Here is a 14,899-nt window from a genome sequence, read left to right on the forward strand (position 1 = left end):
TCACTTCCTCTTTGATTAACTTCTGTAAAAAGGTCAGAAAGGAAAAACAGAAACCTACTTCCTAAGGCAGGAGCAGAGGAAGAAAACTGGGGAGAAACTGGGGAGAAGCTGGGGGATACTTTCCCTTGGGGCCCACTCTCTGCGTTGGTTAAACAACAGGTGATGTGCTAAACATGTTCTTGGGAGCCCGAGACACTCAGGGTCTGGGAAAGTGGGCCTGCTGGGTGGGCAGGCGAGGGGCAAAGGGCATTCCAGGTAGTAGCCATACAAAGGCACTGGGGTAGGTGAAGATGATGGGGAAGCTGGGGACATGGGGAAAGGTGCAGGCACTCGCAGGCGGTGTGCTGGATCCGAGTGAGGTCTGCACGGCTCCCACAGGCCACAGACACCCAGTGGCGGTCTGCTAGGCTTTGATTTGTCTTCCTGCCTGGGGTAGCTGAGGTTGACGCAGAGATGGACCTGACTTCTGCTCTTGCTGGCTGTGCAGCGAGTTTCAGGCCACAGACAAGCTTGTGCTTCAGGGACCAGGCCTGTGCCTGGGGGGTGCGGGTGGGGGGGTCCCTGGACAGGCGGGCAGGGCTGGGCTGAAGACAGCCCCCCCCCCCCCCCCAGGGATTCATCCCAGTGCTCAGAGAAGCCAGGCTGAAATGTCCCTGTGGGCAGCCACATCCCCACTCTTCAGGTCGGGACACCAGCTTCCCTGGGCCTGAGGCTCCTTAATCTCTAAACCCTGCAGGTAGGTCCCTGAGGCACCGCCAGCCGCAAGGAAGGCTCTCTCCCTTCCCTGGCTCCCGCACGTTCTGTCTGGCAAGGCACAGCCTCGCTGACGTCCATGTCAGCATCACTGCGGACAGCCTCAAGTGATGAACCTACTTTGACTCTGGAGCAGGGGGCTTGACGCTCCTGGGATTCTGTGGGATCCTGTGCTTCACCTCTTATCGTAGGGGCTTCATGGGCTTCCAAAATAAGGTTTTTGGCAAATATGTGACTGAAAAAGGCAAGTGCAATGTCTGGAGCCAGGAAGAAGACGACATGGAAACGCAGCGCACCAAAAATAACTAAATAAGAGGCAGCTGGTTTTTGCATTGTCACTTGGCGGCCGGCTTGGGGCCGAGCCTGGGCTCACTCTCTCCTCAGACCCCCACAGCAGGGAGGGGAGGCCTTGGGGGAAGCCCCTCAGCTAAGCACTCTCTTCCAGGCAGAGCTGCTGCCCCCTGCTCCGAGCACCCCAGGCCCAAGGACCCCGACTCTCCTTTCCAGTGGGTCAGCGTCCTCTGTGCCCCCAGAAGCAGCAGCACGGGGATCCGCTGGGGAACCTGATGGAAATGCAAATGCCCAGGCTGCACCCCAGACCCCCTGGGGGAGAGGCCCAGCAGCCTCGGTGTGACCAGCCCCCCTGGGAGGTCCCGATGTGCACTCAGCTGAGAGTCACTGGTCTGTATGGTTTTAGGCCCTTCCCAAAGGCCCCGGTCACCCTCCCCCGGACTCTCCCCTCAGTAAAGGCCCATCGGCAGTCTTGGCGGCCTCCTGAAGACCCCAGCCTGACCCTGGGGAGGGCTCCACTAAGGGTCCTCTAATTTCTAAACTTGGCCTGAGCTCCTGATGCCTGGTCACTGGAGGCTCCTGCCCTCTGCTTCCAGCCAGCGAGCCCCCACCTAAGGCTCCCTCTGTTCCTGTCTATCCTCAAGGCTCCCTCTGAGGGGCAGACGCTGGCTCCCGGTTCCTGACACTTTTGCCTCCCCGCCCCAGCATCCCGCGCCTAGGGGCTGAGGGACCGTGGCACTGGGGAATACGTGCCGAGAGGTCCGTCTCCACCGTGGGAGGGCAGTCAAGCCCCCTGCCACCCTGCCCTGCAAGAACAAACGTCACTGTCTTCTTTAGAAAATCTTAGGGCCCTGCCCATCTGGACTATTTTTTTGTTTTAGCAACTTTTCATCAATTGTCCTCAGGGAGGGTTGGGAGGAGCCACCACTGTGATTACAGGATTGGAAACAGGGGTTGGGGGAAAGGTCCGAATGAGGGTGTCAGGTAAGAAGCCCCTTAGCAGGGCCGCCATGAGACGTTGGGCAGGATGTTCACTGCACAAGGGTACCTCCTGGAGGAGGCAAGGAAGGGCTGAGATCCCGAGGGAGGGGGCTCAAGCCTGATGCTCCCCTGTCAAAATGTGTCTACAGGAGGGAAAGGGGGATTCTTTCTTAGCTCCAGGAGCAGTCTGTGCACACCAATCCTTGCACTTTGAGGCAGGGGCTGTGCAGGAGTCCCTCTTAAAAACCCTATTTTCCTGCTGTGAGGTTATTTGCCCAAGGTCACATAGCTTGGGAGTGGCAGTGCTGGATCTGGCTGCAGAGTCCCTGAGCTCACCCACCACACTACCCTGATGGCATGCCCTCGGAGGATGGCTGCGGGCCAGCAGGTTGGGGCTGGGGGTGGGTCCGGATGGGGGGAATTTCCCCAAAGCAGGATGGAGACATCTGCCTGTTTTTTAGGGAGGGGTGCAAACACTTGTCTCTGGAAGACCAGGCCCTCCGTGACCTACAGGAAAGAAGAATTCCCCATGCTAATATTTTGGATAATCAAGTCATTTACTGATCTGCCATCTTGGGCTGCAGTGAAAAATATTATCCCCATCACAAGGTCACAGTATTTTAGACATTCTTCACTCGGGATCGCAGGCTTCCCACAAGATTATTAAGTGCCAGGCCCTGTGATGGAGCCTGTGTCTAAATGGAAGAGTCTTGTAGAGTCAATCCCATGGGAGGGGGTGCCCTTGCCTCGATATGGGAGTTTTTACGCATGTTCTACTGAGCACTTCCTAGGTGCAGGGACGCTGAATTTGACCCCAGGACGCTTGGTGAGCAAAGACTTGGGGAACCATTAAATGCGAACTCCAAAATAAAGTTCCATTAGCTCATTGTAGGGCTCCGGGCCCATTTTAAATAAAAGCTGCATAGCCCTTGCCCTGCAGTCTCTACCCATGTTCCCCCCACCGCCCCACCCCCACCCCCAGAAGAGAAAAGGACTGATTTCTCTGAGCACCTACTGTGTGCCTGGCACTCTGTGAATGAAGGTGTGGCGCTGAGATGGCAAAACCAGGGGGAGGGGCTTGCCCGCCCCCCGCCCCCCAGGGCTGCAGGGGCAGCCTGGCCTCTGCTCTTCCCACTGCCAGCACCCTGCCTGCCTGAGGATTATGGGGTCAGGAGAGGGCACCCAAGGACAGTGGACCCATGCACGAGATGTCCTCTCCCTCATGGACTTCTCCTACACAGCGGTCGCCCTCAAACGCAGCCCCGGAGGCACGCTCCCATTCCCCCATCTGCCCTTGCAGGGACCCAGGGCTCCTGCAAAATCTCTGGGGGGCAGGGGAGGGGGGCAGGGGCTGCCAGCAATTTTGTCCCTTTCTCATTGATGGAGACGACTGTTACTGAATACCACTGTGACAACTCACCCTCTGGCTGTCCCCGCCTCCTGCAACCCCACCCCTGAACACACACAGCCATAGACACACACACATACAGACACACACTCTGGGGCGGGTAGCCATTTCCTCCCTCAGCCTCACTCCCCTGCCTCTGCCTGCCCCGTGCGGTGCCACAGCGCCTCCTCGGCAGGCTGCCACCGGGAGCTGACTGTCCCCAGGGCGGGAATCCTGTGCTCCTTCTGTGCCCAGGTAAGGGAGCAATAGCCCAGGGGCTGGGCAGCCTCCATGCCCTCTCTGGACCCACAAAGGAAGGTGCAGTTTTGCCAGGGGACAGGCTCCTAACGACTAGGCAGAGGGGTGGGTTTACCAAAGACTGGAGGGGACGAGCTGCTTGCAGAAGGGAAGGCACTAGAAGCCAGGCACAGTGGTGAACCACAGAAGCCTCTCTCCATGCTCACAAGCAATCTGGGGCGGTGGGGAGGGGAGATTAGAGGAGCAGTCTTAGGGTAACTGACCCTAAAAGCTTGCCTTCTCTGCCCCAACCCCCACCAGAGCCGGACGTTAGACGCGGCGCTCCCTGAGAATCCCAGGAGGCTGGGTGCCAGCTCCAAGCAGCCAGAAAGCCCAAACCTGATGGGTCCCCTGGGAGTAGCAGTATTGTGCTGTCTGGGCATCCCCAAGGGACCTGGCCAAGAGGCTGCTGGACTGAAGGGAACGTTTCAGTGCAGAGAGGGGATGGCACTCATCTGTCTGCTGGGTGGAGTCCCAGCTGCTCCACTGCGGCTGAGCGACGTTGGGCACGTTGCTATGCTTCTCTGAGCCTCAGTTTCCTCTTCTGAAAAATGGGGTCTCACAGGGTCACTGTGAGTGCAATTGCTCTGCAAACTCTAACGCTTGGGAAGCATGAGCATTCTCGGGGAGCACGGACCCCACTGCTCCCCACCCACCTCCCTGTGATCCCCAGCTCCAAGGGCTCGTCTGCCTGGAAAAATCTAGTTTGATATCCTGGGGCTGCACCTCACAAAGGACCGTGATACCTGGAGAAGACTGGATTTTCTCATCCTGGCCAACAGCGCTCCCCCTGGAAATGGGAGTGCTGAGGACCATCCCCCACTTCCCTCCCTTCTTCCTCCATCCACGCTTGCTTACAACAGAGGTGCTTGCTTACAGCAGAGGCGTGGGAAAGAGAACGGGCCGAGCGCTAAACTGCTGCAGCTCCGCTTGTCCGTGTTATGTGCGTGGCTTGGGCCTCAGTTTCCTCCCCTGTAAAATGGGATGGAGTGAAGTTCTAGAGCCTTTCTTCTCGAGTCCTGAGCAAGACAGCACCTATGTAAAGGGCCTCTCGGGGTCTCGGGCGCACAGGGGGGCCCCAGGACAATCTGAGTCCCCAACACCCGCTCCCTGTCCCCTACCTCCTGTCGGCAGCCTCCCACCCCTCCCCCTCAGGCCTCCCCCATCTCAACCAGCTTCACTTCAGGTGGTCTTGGGCTTTTGAGGAGGCTGTGGGTGTGCACATCTGGGGTGTCTGCACATCCCCCAGAGGTCGGCTGCCGCAGCACTTACCTGAGAGGTTGCTCAATGACCATCTGCTGAATGAGAGCGTCACTGAGCAAGTAAATGAGCAGGCTGGGTTTTCCTGGGTGGGCTGATGGGCTCGGCTGCCCCCCTGGTCAGGGGAACAGTCCTCCAGCCCCACTGGGCCTCCAGGGCCCAGGTCTGGTAGTTCCTCATGCCCAGCTCTCTCCTTGCTCTTATCTTATTTCCTCTCCAACTACCAGAGGAAGGGCTGGCTCCACTGTTCAAGGTCAACACACCCAAACTGCCAGTGCTGTGGAAGCAAAGGGCCACCCAGAGAGGCTGCAGAGGCAAGATCTGAGGGTGCTGTGGGTGGGGAGGGCGCATCCCTTAAAGACACAGACTTCTCCCATTCCCATTCCCCAGACCAGCTGGCCCCTCCTGCCCTTTAGGTGGGACCTCGTTGGTGCCCCAGTGCCCTGGGAATGGGGAAAAGGAGTCCTGTATGGCCTGGCCTTGTTTCTGTTTCTCCATGTGACCCCAGGGGACCTGCGGAGTAATAATCACAACACGGGTGTAGTGCTTCTTGCACGCTGGGCTCCGCTCTAAATGCTTATGTATGTAAACTCACTGAACATGCCCAACAGCTGTAGGATCTAGGTCCTGTTGCGACTGACATCCACGTCACAAAGGAGGAAACAAGCTCAGGAAGGTTAAATGGCTCGCCCAAGGTTGCAGTGAGCAGGGGTGCAGCTGGGATGCTATTCCCCCCACCTTACTGTCTTTGCTCAACTTCACTAATCCCCTACCATTCACGGGGCAGATTCAGATCTCCTGGGGAGGGTCCCCGGCTGCCCCGGCCCAGCCTACCTCAGCGCCTCCTTCTCTCCACCGCAGAGCTCACCATGTCAGCCAACGTCACCCTGAAGCCGCTCTGCCCGATCCTGGAGCAGATGAGCCGCATCCAAAGGCACAGCAACTCCAGCATCCGCTACATGGACCACGCCTCGGTGTTGCTGCACGGGCTGGCCTCGCTGCTGGGCCTGGTAGAGAACGGGCTCATCCTCTTCGTGGTGGGCTGCCGCATGCGCCAGACCGTGGTCACCACCTGGGTGCTGCACCTGGCGCTGTCGGACCTGCTGGCCACCGCCACCCTGCCCTTCTTCACTTATTTCCTGGCCGTGGGCCACTCGTGGGAGCTGGGCACCACCTTCTGCAAGCTGCACTCGTCCATCTTCTTCCTCAACATGTTCGCCAGCGGCTTCCTGCTTAGCGCCATCAGCCTGGACCGCTGCCTGCAGGTGGTGCGGCCCGTGTGGGCGCAGAACCACCGCTCGGTGGCCGCGGCCCACAGGGTCTGCCTGGGGCTCTGGGCCCTGGCCGTGCTCAACACTGTGCCCTACTTCGTGTTCCGGGACACCATCCCGCGGCTCGACGGTCGCATCATGTGCTACTACAACGTGCTGCTCCTGAACCCTGGGCCCGACCGCGACGCCACGTGCAACTCGCGCCAGACGGCCCTGGCCGTCAGCAAGTTCCTGCTGGCCTTCGTCGTGCCGCTGGCCATCATCGCCTCGAGCCACGCGGTCGTGAGCGTGCAGCTGCGCCACCGCGGCCGCCCGCGGCCCAGCCGCTTCGTGCGCCTGGTGGCGGCCGTGGTGGCGGCCTTCGCGCTCTGCTGGGGGCCCTACCACGTGTTCAGCCTGCTGGAGGCGCGCGCGCACACCCAGCCCGCGCTGCGGCCGCTCGTGTGGCGCGGCCTGCCCTTCGTCACCAGCCTGGCCTTCATCAACAGCGTGGTCAATCCGCTGCTCTACGTGTTCACCTGCCCCGACGTGCTGCACAAGCTGCGGCGCTCGCTGCGGAGCGTGCTGGAGAGCGTGCTGCTGGACGACAGCGAGCTGGGTGGCCTGGGCAGCGGCCGCCGCCGCCGCCCCTCCGGCCCCCGCCCGGGCCCCTCCGCCCGCCCGCCGCCCGGGTCCGGGCCCGCGCGCCTGCTCGCCTGGCTGTGGGGCGGCCGCACGGCCTCCGCGCAGCGGGCCCGCTCCAGGTCGCAGGACGAGAGGGGCCCCCTGAACCGGGCGCTGAGCACCATGTCGGGGTAGGGGGCGGCTAGCGATCGCGCGCGAGAGCGTCCCGGGGGCGGAATCAGGCCGGGACAGGGCGTCTGCCTTTTAAAACGCCTCCCGTGACTCAGGTACCTTCAGAACCGTCGTTGGCAGGCCGGGCGGTCGCCGAGATTCTGCATTTCCAGCAAGCTCCCAGGAGGTGAAGTCAGCGCTGCTGGTCCGCGGACCCCATGGGGACCAAGGCAGGGTTAAAACCACAAGATTTCTCGAACTAGGGTACTCAGGATGTACCTTCCTGGAGCTCAGCTTTACCAGATGGCAGGAGGGGAAGGGAGGGAAGTATTTTTACAGGAAACCAGTGATGTGTGCGTTTGGAGTAGAAAACTGAAAGGTTTGGGAAGTACTGGTCCAGTCTAACTCTTCATGTAGTCACCTAACCAACGTTTATTGAACTAGACGCTTGATCCCACAATCTTGAGGGACAGGTTCTATTAGCTCCAATTTCTACCCATGATCCAACTGAGGTACATGGAGATTAATACACTTACCTGAAGTATAGGGTCTGCATACTCACCATTAAGCACCATGTGGTTCAATTACCGTTTAGTAAGTGAAAGAACACCCCTCCCACCACCACCCACAACATACCCAAGGTACTGAAGGTCTTGCCTGTAAGAGGCCTCATCTCTACCCTACTGACCCCAGCACCAACCAAGGGGTTTATAAGGTAGAAAGAGCAAGGGGTGCCATGGTCAGCCTGGGCTAATCCAAGTGCAGTGGGCCTCTCTGCTTAAGGTCTTCTTAGTATTTGAATGTGCACAGCGGCCCCTGAGACCACAGCACATGACATTTCCTCACAAATCCGACATCTGTATGGGCCTGGTATTCTACCATGCAATACCCTGTGGGCAATGCTGCTAAGTCCCAAATCTTTCCAATGCCCACCTCCCAACCACGCAGCAGCTGGGTGGCTGTCCCCGTTTGTAGCAGGGAGGGCTGACTCGGACCCCCTTATAGCGCACCCACGCCCTGACGTGTCTTCTCCACCCACCATGCACTAGAAGACAAAGACCACTGCACTTGGGTCTGTCCCAGGGCCAGGCACAGAGCTGTGGCCAGTAACTGTTTGGTGGGTGAAATATTAGTGGAATCTTGGTCCAGTGCTGCCTGTGCCGCTCCTGGCTGGGGTCCTGAAGGCTGGGGGGGGGGAGGGCGGCTTACTGTTTACCACCGTGCTGGGCCTTGCCCACAGCAGGTGCTCAGCAGATGAAGAGATGCACAGCTGACCGAACCCGACGTCCCTCTTCACACCTCCCCATGTCCCCTGCCACCATCCCCTGCTTCACTTGTGGCACTTCCTACTGTCTAACACAATACCATTTCTGTTTATTTTTTCATCAGAATGAAAGCTCCTTGTGGGCAGGGGCCTCTGTATTCCCCGATACCTAGAATTGTGCCCGTACACAACAGGCATTCAATAAATATTTGTTACAGACTGAAGGGCATGAATGAATCAGATCCGTGGGGCTTCTGCAGAGTCCGGCACAGGCGAGAGGGAGCTGGGGGGTGGGGGGGGGACCTCACTCCCTGAAACCTCCTTTCAGTGTTGAAAAGTCAGGGAAGCCAGGTTTAGTTGGCTGGGTCACAGGGCCAGTGGGCTGCAGAGACACCCCAAGAAGCCTTTGGGATGGTGCGAGGGGGACTGGTTCCTGACTGCAGCCTCCTGGCCTGGGTCGGACCCACGACCTTGAGACGAAATACACATTTTAGAGAGTCACCCTCCAGTTGTTAGCTCCCAAGGAACCAGAGAATTTACCCTTCATGGTTGCAAGGCGCTTGATGAAGGAGGCGAGAGGAGGAAGGAGGCGGGGGTCGGGGCTGAAACTCTTCCCTCCTCCAGTCTCTTCCAGGCCGCAGGTTCCCTCTGGGCTTGAGAGCCCTGGAAGGCTCAGAGCCCCTCTGGGGTGGGGTGGGGTGGGGTGGGGTGGGGTGGTGCTAGCGCCGGAGTGCCGTGCCCCGCAGAGGCGTGTGACCAGCGGCCCAGTGGCCCGACGAGGGCGAGTCTGACACAGCGGTTGGCCACAGAAGGCCTCTGGGCTGTCCGGCGGCTCACATCTTGGCTGCTGACCCCTGGGGTGGCTTCTGCAGCAGCGCCAGCGTGTCCCGCTTCTGAATGGAGCGAAGCTGCTTCTTCTTCGCCCGCCTGAGCTTGGCAGGGTTTCGGATCTGGGGGTGGTGTGAGGAGAGGGCATTAGTGTGGCTGTCGTCTCTGCCCTGTGCCCTGGGGAAAGGGAGGCCACCCTGCAGGGGCGCCGAGGCATCTCGAGCACAGCGCCCAGCCTGGCCGCAGTTCAGATCCCCCAAGCGAGACAACACTCACCACTTGGACAACCTCTGCCCTCCGCTCATTCTCCAGGCGGCGTTTCAGGTTCTCGGCCCGGCGCTGTTTCTTCTCCTGGAACACAGAGGGGATGGGGATTTGAGGCTGGGAGCCAGGGCAGCCCTGGTCTCTTAGGCCTCAGGGCAGTGAAAGCTGGCTGAGTTCCCAGGGAGAGGGAAGACTCTCACCCCGGCTCGATTGTTGCTGGCGGTGTGTGCGGGGCGGGCCAGCAAGGAGATATGCCCCTGCCCGTGACCGCAGCCGAGAAGGTGGGCACCTGGTCGCGCAGCTTAGATAGGATGGTAGGTGCGGGGAGGTAAGACACAGGTGGCTCCCCACCTGCAAACTCAGGCACATGCACGATGGCCCCCACACCCCCCGCCCCATCAGCTGCGGCGGGGAGGGGAGAAAGGGTGGAGGCCACGGGGAAGAGGCTATCTGGGCTGGGTTCAAATCCTGGCTCTGCTGCTTCCAAATGGGTGACCTTGGCCAAGTTGCTTAACCTCTCTGTGCCTCAAGGCCCCATACTGGAAGTGAAGAGATTACTGCGGATTGCCCTGAGGAATAAACGAATGCATGCATGCACTGGCCTGGGAGGGGTACCGGCCTGGCGGGAACACTTCAAAGATGGATCTAGTTGGAGTCTGTCTCAGGGATGGGGAGTCCAGTGTCTTCTGGCTATGCTGACTGCTGCCCTGGGCGGGGCCCGAAGGGATGTCGGCTCTGAGGCCTCTCCTGGCTTTGAGGACTTAGGGGAGCAAGGGTGGCCTGGGTCCCTGGGGAGGAGAAAGGAGAAGTGAGATTTGGGCTCCTGTCAGGGAAGGGCTGGGCTAGGGACACTCCCTGGGGGGGGGACAGGGGTGACAAGAAGCCCGTCTTGCTCAAGAGGTAGTCCGGGCCGCACAGGAAGTAAGATAAGGACTCGGCACACAGCAGCACTGGGGTGCCTCAAAACGGAAGAGATGGCTGAATTGCCTGGCCCAGCCCCTTCCCTCGGTGGCCAGGCTTGGGCCTGTGCCCCTGGGATTACTAGACAAGTGACATCCCTCTGATAACCCCAGTCCTGGTGGGGTGGTCGCAGACCTCATACTCTCGTGTGCTGCCTGCTGGGGCTTCCTGGAGCCCGAACGGGTCGGGGGGGGTGGACCTCTAAGCAGGCATTTCTGACCTGGGGATGAGGGGCAGGGAGAGAGCATGAGGAAGGTGGGGGGTATCCACTTTGCTGATGCGTGGTAGCTGTCTCTTGGAGAATGATGGCAACAGTACTGGGGATAAGGCTTTCCTACCTGAGCGAGGACCCTGAAGCCCATTTCACCAAATGCTTTGATCAGCAGTGAGGGCCACTGCGGGGGGGCTTTGTCCTGGGCTCCTCCCCATCCTTGAGTCTCTCATAGAGCCCTGGGCTAAACTGGACGCTGCACTGGGCTTCCCCACCCTGCGGTCCCAGACTGCACTTCTACTTCTGGCCAGGCTCCCTGCCTTCCTAGGGCCAGCAGCGCCCCCCCGCCAGGCCCATTCCAGCAGTCACCACCTGAGCCCCCTGAGCTCCAGCCTCAGCCTGGCTGGCTGGCCCCTCACCTGCCGGCGTTTCTCCTTTTCCTCCTTTAGGTGCCGGGCGAAGTCCTTGGCCAGCTTCCTCTCCTGCCGTTCCTTCATCTTCCGCTGCCAGGATGTGTGCAGGGGCTTGTCCTGAACCATTTGGGAGAACCTGGAAGGGAGACAGTGGGCGCTCGTGTCATCTGTGGGAGGCGTCCATGCCCGCTCTCCCCTCAGCTCTGGGCTCCGGGCCTTCCTCCCCAGAACCCAGGCAGAATTACATCCTCCCCTGCCCGTTCGCCAGGCAGCACCCATCCAGGTCTGCAGAAACGGGCCCCAGGCATGCCGGCTGCCATTTCTTAAGCCTTAGTTACATGTCCCTGAGATGGTACTTTTGTTCTTCCCATTTTAAAGAGGAGCAAACCAAGGCTCAAAGAGGTTAAATAACTGTGCCAGGTCACCTTGTACCTGAACAGCTGTCAAGACTGAAACCCGTGACCAGAGTCCAGACCACAGCCTTTCCGTAAGGTTCTGCTGCTTCCGCCAAGCAAGCTCAGCTTGGGTGCTAATGCTTCTGGAGCTAGGGCTCACTCCCTCCAGGGGCGGCCTATTCCATTTCAGAACAGTGCGGGGGTATGTGAAAATGTAGTGGGCATGAGAAGATATCGGGGGATGTCCCGATTTTCCTAAGTGTGACAGTGACATTACAGTCCCAGGAGAAACAGGACTATCTTGGTAAGAGATAAGCATACTGCATATGGGTGGAATGATCTATCTACGACATGCTAGAAAATATTCCAGGAAAGAAAGGAATGTCAAAGAGCAAGACGAAGCTAGACCAGTACAATTGTGAGTGCTGCTGAGCAGATGAGGAGAACGGGGGTGGGGGTCACAAACCACGCTCTCTCCTTTTCCGTAGGTCTTTCTCCTTGAGCTATCTGCAGCCTTGCGGCTGCCCCGTGCGCCTTTTCTCCTTAGCAGATCCTCTCATAGTGGCCTTTTTTGCCTCCTCCACCAATTTCTTGACTTCTGAAAGAGCTCTTCTTCATCCACTTCCATTATATGGTGCCCCAAATGGTCACTGCAGGTCGGTGGGCTCACCCCAGCTTCTGAAGGCTGCGGTGCACAGGGCAGAGACCACTTCCCTCAATACTGCTCTTCTGGGTCATTTTCTCCCCTTATTCCACAGGAGTCTGGTACACACAGCCTGGACCTTGACCCCAGGGCTAAAGGCCTGTCCATCTTCAGCCTGGTTCTAACCCCAGAACGACCCTCGACTGTTCCCTCGCCCTCTCCCCTAGGACTTCCTGCTGAAGACCTGGCGTCCTAAGCACAGACTTCCTCCCCACCCCCGTGATGAGAAACCCAAAGGGACAAGGCCGTGGGGACCTGGACACACACAGCCACAGGGCACAATGCTGCCTCCTTCTAGAGCAGCACTGCCGAGCAGAACTGTCTGTACTGGTGGAAAGGCTCGATATTTACACTGTCCGGAGAGGCAGCCACTAGTCACTGGCAGCTGAGCAACTTGAGATGTGGCTGGTGTGATGGAGGAACTGAATGTTTAAGTTTTTAAATTTTAACCAACTTAAACTGAAATTGCCACGTGTGCCTGGCGGCTACGCTACTGAGCTGACACAGATCCAGAGTATCGGTTTTACCTGGAGGTTGAAGGCAGACAGGCCTGGGTTTCAAGGCCGGGATCTGCCTCCTACTACCTGGGTGATCTTGGGCAAAGTAGCCGGAGTTTCAGCAACTTCCCACATTAAACAGAGACAAGAATGGTTCCTGTTCCAAAGGTGGGTGGGAATGAGACAGGGCTGGAGAGGCATTTAGCACAATGCTCTGCACATGGTCGCTGCTCACCAAACACTGCCCTTCAGAGGAGGGAGATGTCACACCCAAGGGGCACTGTGCAGGTGGCATTTGGCCTAAGCACGGAAGGAGGGGGGGTGCAGCCGGGCCTTCCCAGCCCACCGCCGCCCTCCATATCCCTCGTTTTGCTGGGACACCTTCTGCTGCAGGTGCTGCATCCACTGTCTCTGGGCTCTGCTCAACCCCCGCCGAAGCTGCTTCCTCAAAGAGCCCAAACATCAATTCAGTGGCCCTTTGGTCCTTATCCACAAGACCTACCTGCAGCTTCTGAATGTGTTTTAGTTCTATGGCAACCGCCTCCTTACTGGTCTCTCTGCTTTCACCCCTGAAGTCCTATGGTCTGATAACTCCCTGATTTCTCTGCACAGCCTTGAGTTCCCCATATGTAAAATGAGGATAATCCTAACACCAGAGGTTTCACAGTGCTGCGTGCAGACTAACGGCATGCGGCATGCTAGTCCCTCTGTCTGCAAGGCCTTTGTGCTGGCCGGTCCTTACCAAAATGCTTAGCAGTGTTCTACAGGCTCAGTGCTCCATAATATTTTTTAACAGAAGGGCAAATAACCGTATAACACAAGGGCAAATAACCGTAACAGATACTAGCTGGTGAAGACCTCACAGCTTTTTACCAAGTAAGGGCTGGTTTACTTGCTTCTGCTTCCCTCACTGGAAAGCGGGCAGACAGAGGTAATGCTTGTTGAATGAAAACAAATGAGGTACTCTATGAGAGGGACACAGGTACTCTGAGGAGGAAAGCATCACAGAAATAACCTTTGAGGGCATGGTCTCACCCTCCCTGGGATCCCCGAGCATTTTACCACAGCCTGATTATAATTACCTGTTTGTGTGAGACCCCCCAAATGTGAGCTCTCTCCATCCCTGAGCCTGTCTCCGGGCTGCACTGGTGCCCCAACACCACAGAGAACCACACCCCTGCCTAGCTTTCCCCAACTGCACCTTTTCTTGGAGCGGTCCTTCCACACCCGCCCGGATTTGGGCTTTCCCTTAGGGATTACAGGAACCTCCTCCCCCTCCTTCAACTTCTTGGACGCTGGGGCCTGGGCTGAAGAACTTGCCCGCTTCTTTGCCCCTAGGCCGCTTTTCACCGTCTCCCCGGCGGAAGGTGGCTTGCTCGGCTCATGCTCACCCTGGGGGGAGCCGGGTGACTGGGCTGTCGGCTCCTGTAGTGGTCGCGAGGGCTCCGGACCCGGCGCTTGCTGAGCCGGGTAAGGCTCAGGGGATCCTGGGCCCAGCTGCAGCTGATGTTGGGGAGACCCCGAGGCCAGCTCCTTCTTACTCAGGGCCAACTCCGAGTCCAGTTCTTCTTGGGTTTGGGAGAACTTTGCTGACTGCCCACTTGGCTTTGGCTGAAATCCGGGGGGTTGTGGACCCGACTCCGGAAGCGTTTGGGGCGACTCCACGCCTGGATCTTGCTGAACCTGGTGGTACCCTGGGCCCGGCTCCAGCTCCCTTCCGGGGGACCCCAAACCTGCATCCTGCCGTAGAATAGGTGATTCCGGGCTTGTCTCCGGCTGACAGCGGGGGGACTCCAGGTCGGGTTGCCGCGCACTCGGAGACCCGGGCTCCTTCGTTTCTTCTGGATCCGACCTGAACTCCACAAGGGCCCGTCTCGCCCTCAAAACTGAGCTGGGGGTCTCGGGGGATTCAGGGTTTAGGCCTTCCAGCCGCCGGCTGCGCCTGAGTGGCGTATCCATGGCCGGGCCTGAAACTTTCAAGTTTCAGCCCACGTGCAGCCTCCACCGACTCTGGGGCGACCGGCGCGGTCCTATGACGCAGGGAGCCGCCGCGTCTGCGCGAGGCAGGAGGGGCCGTTGCCCGGGAGACCATGTTGGTGAGGGGCGGAGAGGCGGGGCCGAGGGCCCGAGGCGGCCGGGCTTAAAAGGCGCGTGCGCAAAGAGGTTGGGCGCATTTACCCGCCAGGGAGCTCTAGCTTGAGGTGGACGTTTGCCTTTTGTGCAGACTCTCCCTGGTGGAGAAAGAGTGTGCAGGAGGAGACGGGAAGGGGCTCGGGGTCCCGTTTCCTGGAGAGAAGATTGGAAAAAGGTCCATGGAAACTTTGCCGCTAACTCGCTGCTGTAGGACAAG

At 58.9% G+C, this 14,899-nt stretch overlaps 2 protein-coding genes across 3 annotated transcripts; one reads left to right on the top strand and one right to left on the bottom strand.

Annotated features, from left to right (window-relative positions):
- Nucleotides 1–3,500: 3,500 nt before the first annotated feature.
- Nucleotides 3,501–8,212, top strand: PTGDR2 (prostaglandin D2 receptor 2). Its single transcript, XM_028118093.2, has 2 exons — nucleotides 3,501–3,667; nucleotides 5,831–8,212. Exon 2 carries the CDS (start codon nucleotides 5,839–5,841, stop codon nucleotides 7,036–7,038), a length of 1,200 nt encoding a protein of 399 aa, XP_027973894.1. The 5' UTR covers nucleotides 3,501–3,667; nucleotides 5,831–5,838; the 3' UTR covers nucleotides 7,039–8,212.
- A 156-nt stretch (nucleotides 8,213–8,368) lies between these two features.
- On the bottom strand, nucleotides 8,369–14,559 carry CCDC86 (coiled-coil domain containing 86). Of its 2 annotated transcripts, XR_015766645.1 has the most exons (5): nucleotides 13,751–14,559; nucleotides 10,961–11,090; nucleotides 9,571–10,158; nucleotides 9,383–9,457; nucleotides 9,216–9,228 (listed from the first exon to the last, which is right to left on the bottom strand). XR_015766645.1 is itself a non-coding variant. In XM_028118094.2 (4 exons), the coding sequence occupies exons 1-4, from the start codon at nucleotides 14,506–14,508 to the stop codon at nucleotides 9,112–9,114; spliced, it is 1,080 nt and encodes a 359-aa protein (XP_027973895.1). In that variant the 5' UTR covers nucleotides 14,509–14,559; the 3' UTR covers nucleotides 8,369–9,111. The 2 variants fall into 2 exon arrangements, 1 of the variants encoding a protein (XP_027973895.1); XM_028118094.2 differs by lacking the exon at nucleotides 9,571–10,158 and having other exon boundaries at nucleotides 8,369–9,228.
- Nucleotides 14,560–14,899: the final 340 nt, after the last annotated feature.

This window comes from Eumetopias jubatus, unplaced genomic scaffold (genome assembly GCF_037043125.1).
Source record: "Eumetopias jubatus isolate StellerSeaLion01/CBP00866 unplaced genomic scaffold, mEumJub1_p1.0 scaffold_13, whole genome shotgun sequence".
Classification (NCBI taxonomy): domain Eukaryota; kingdom Metazoa; phylum Chordata; class Mammalia; order Carnivora; family Otariidae; genus Eumetopias; species Eumetopias jubatus.

Bases quoted from the DNA above. Each gene is read 5' to 3' on its own strand.
- PTGDR2 (XM_028118093.2), top strand. From the start codon at position 5,839: ATGTCAGCCAACGTCACCCTGAAGCCGCTCTGCCCGATCCTGGAGCAG.
- CCDC86 (XM_028118094.2), bottom strand. From the start codon at position 14,508: ATGGATACGCCACTCAGGCGCAGCCGGCGGCTGGAAGGCCTAAACCCT. The intron at 11,091-13,750 runs GTGCAGTTGGGG...TCTCCCTTCCAG, and splicing joins AAGGACCGCTCCAAGAAAAG to GTTCTCCCAAATGGTTCAGG. The intron at 9,229-9,382 runs GTGAGTGTTGTC...CACCACCCCCAG, and splicing joins GGGCAGAGGTTGTCCAAGTG to ATCCGAAACCCTGCCAAGCT.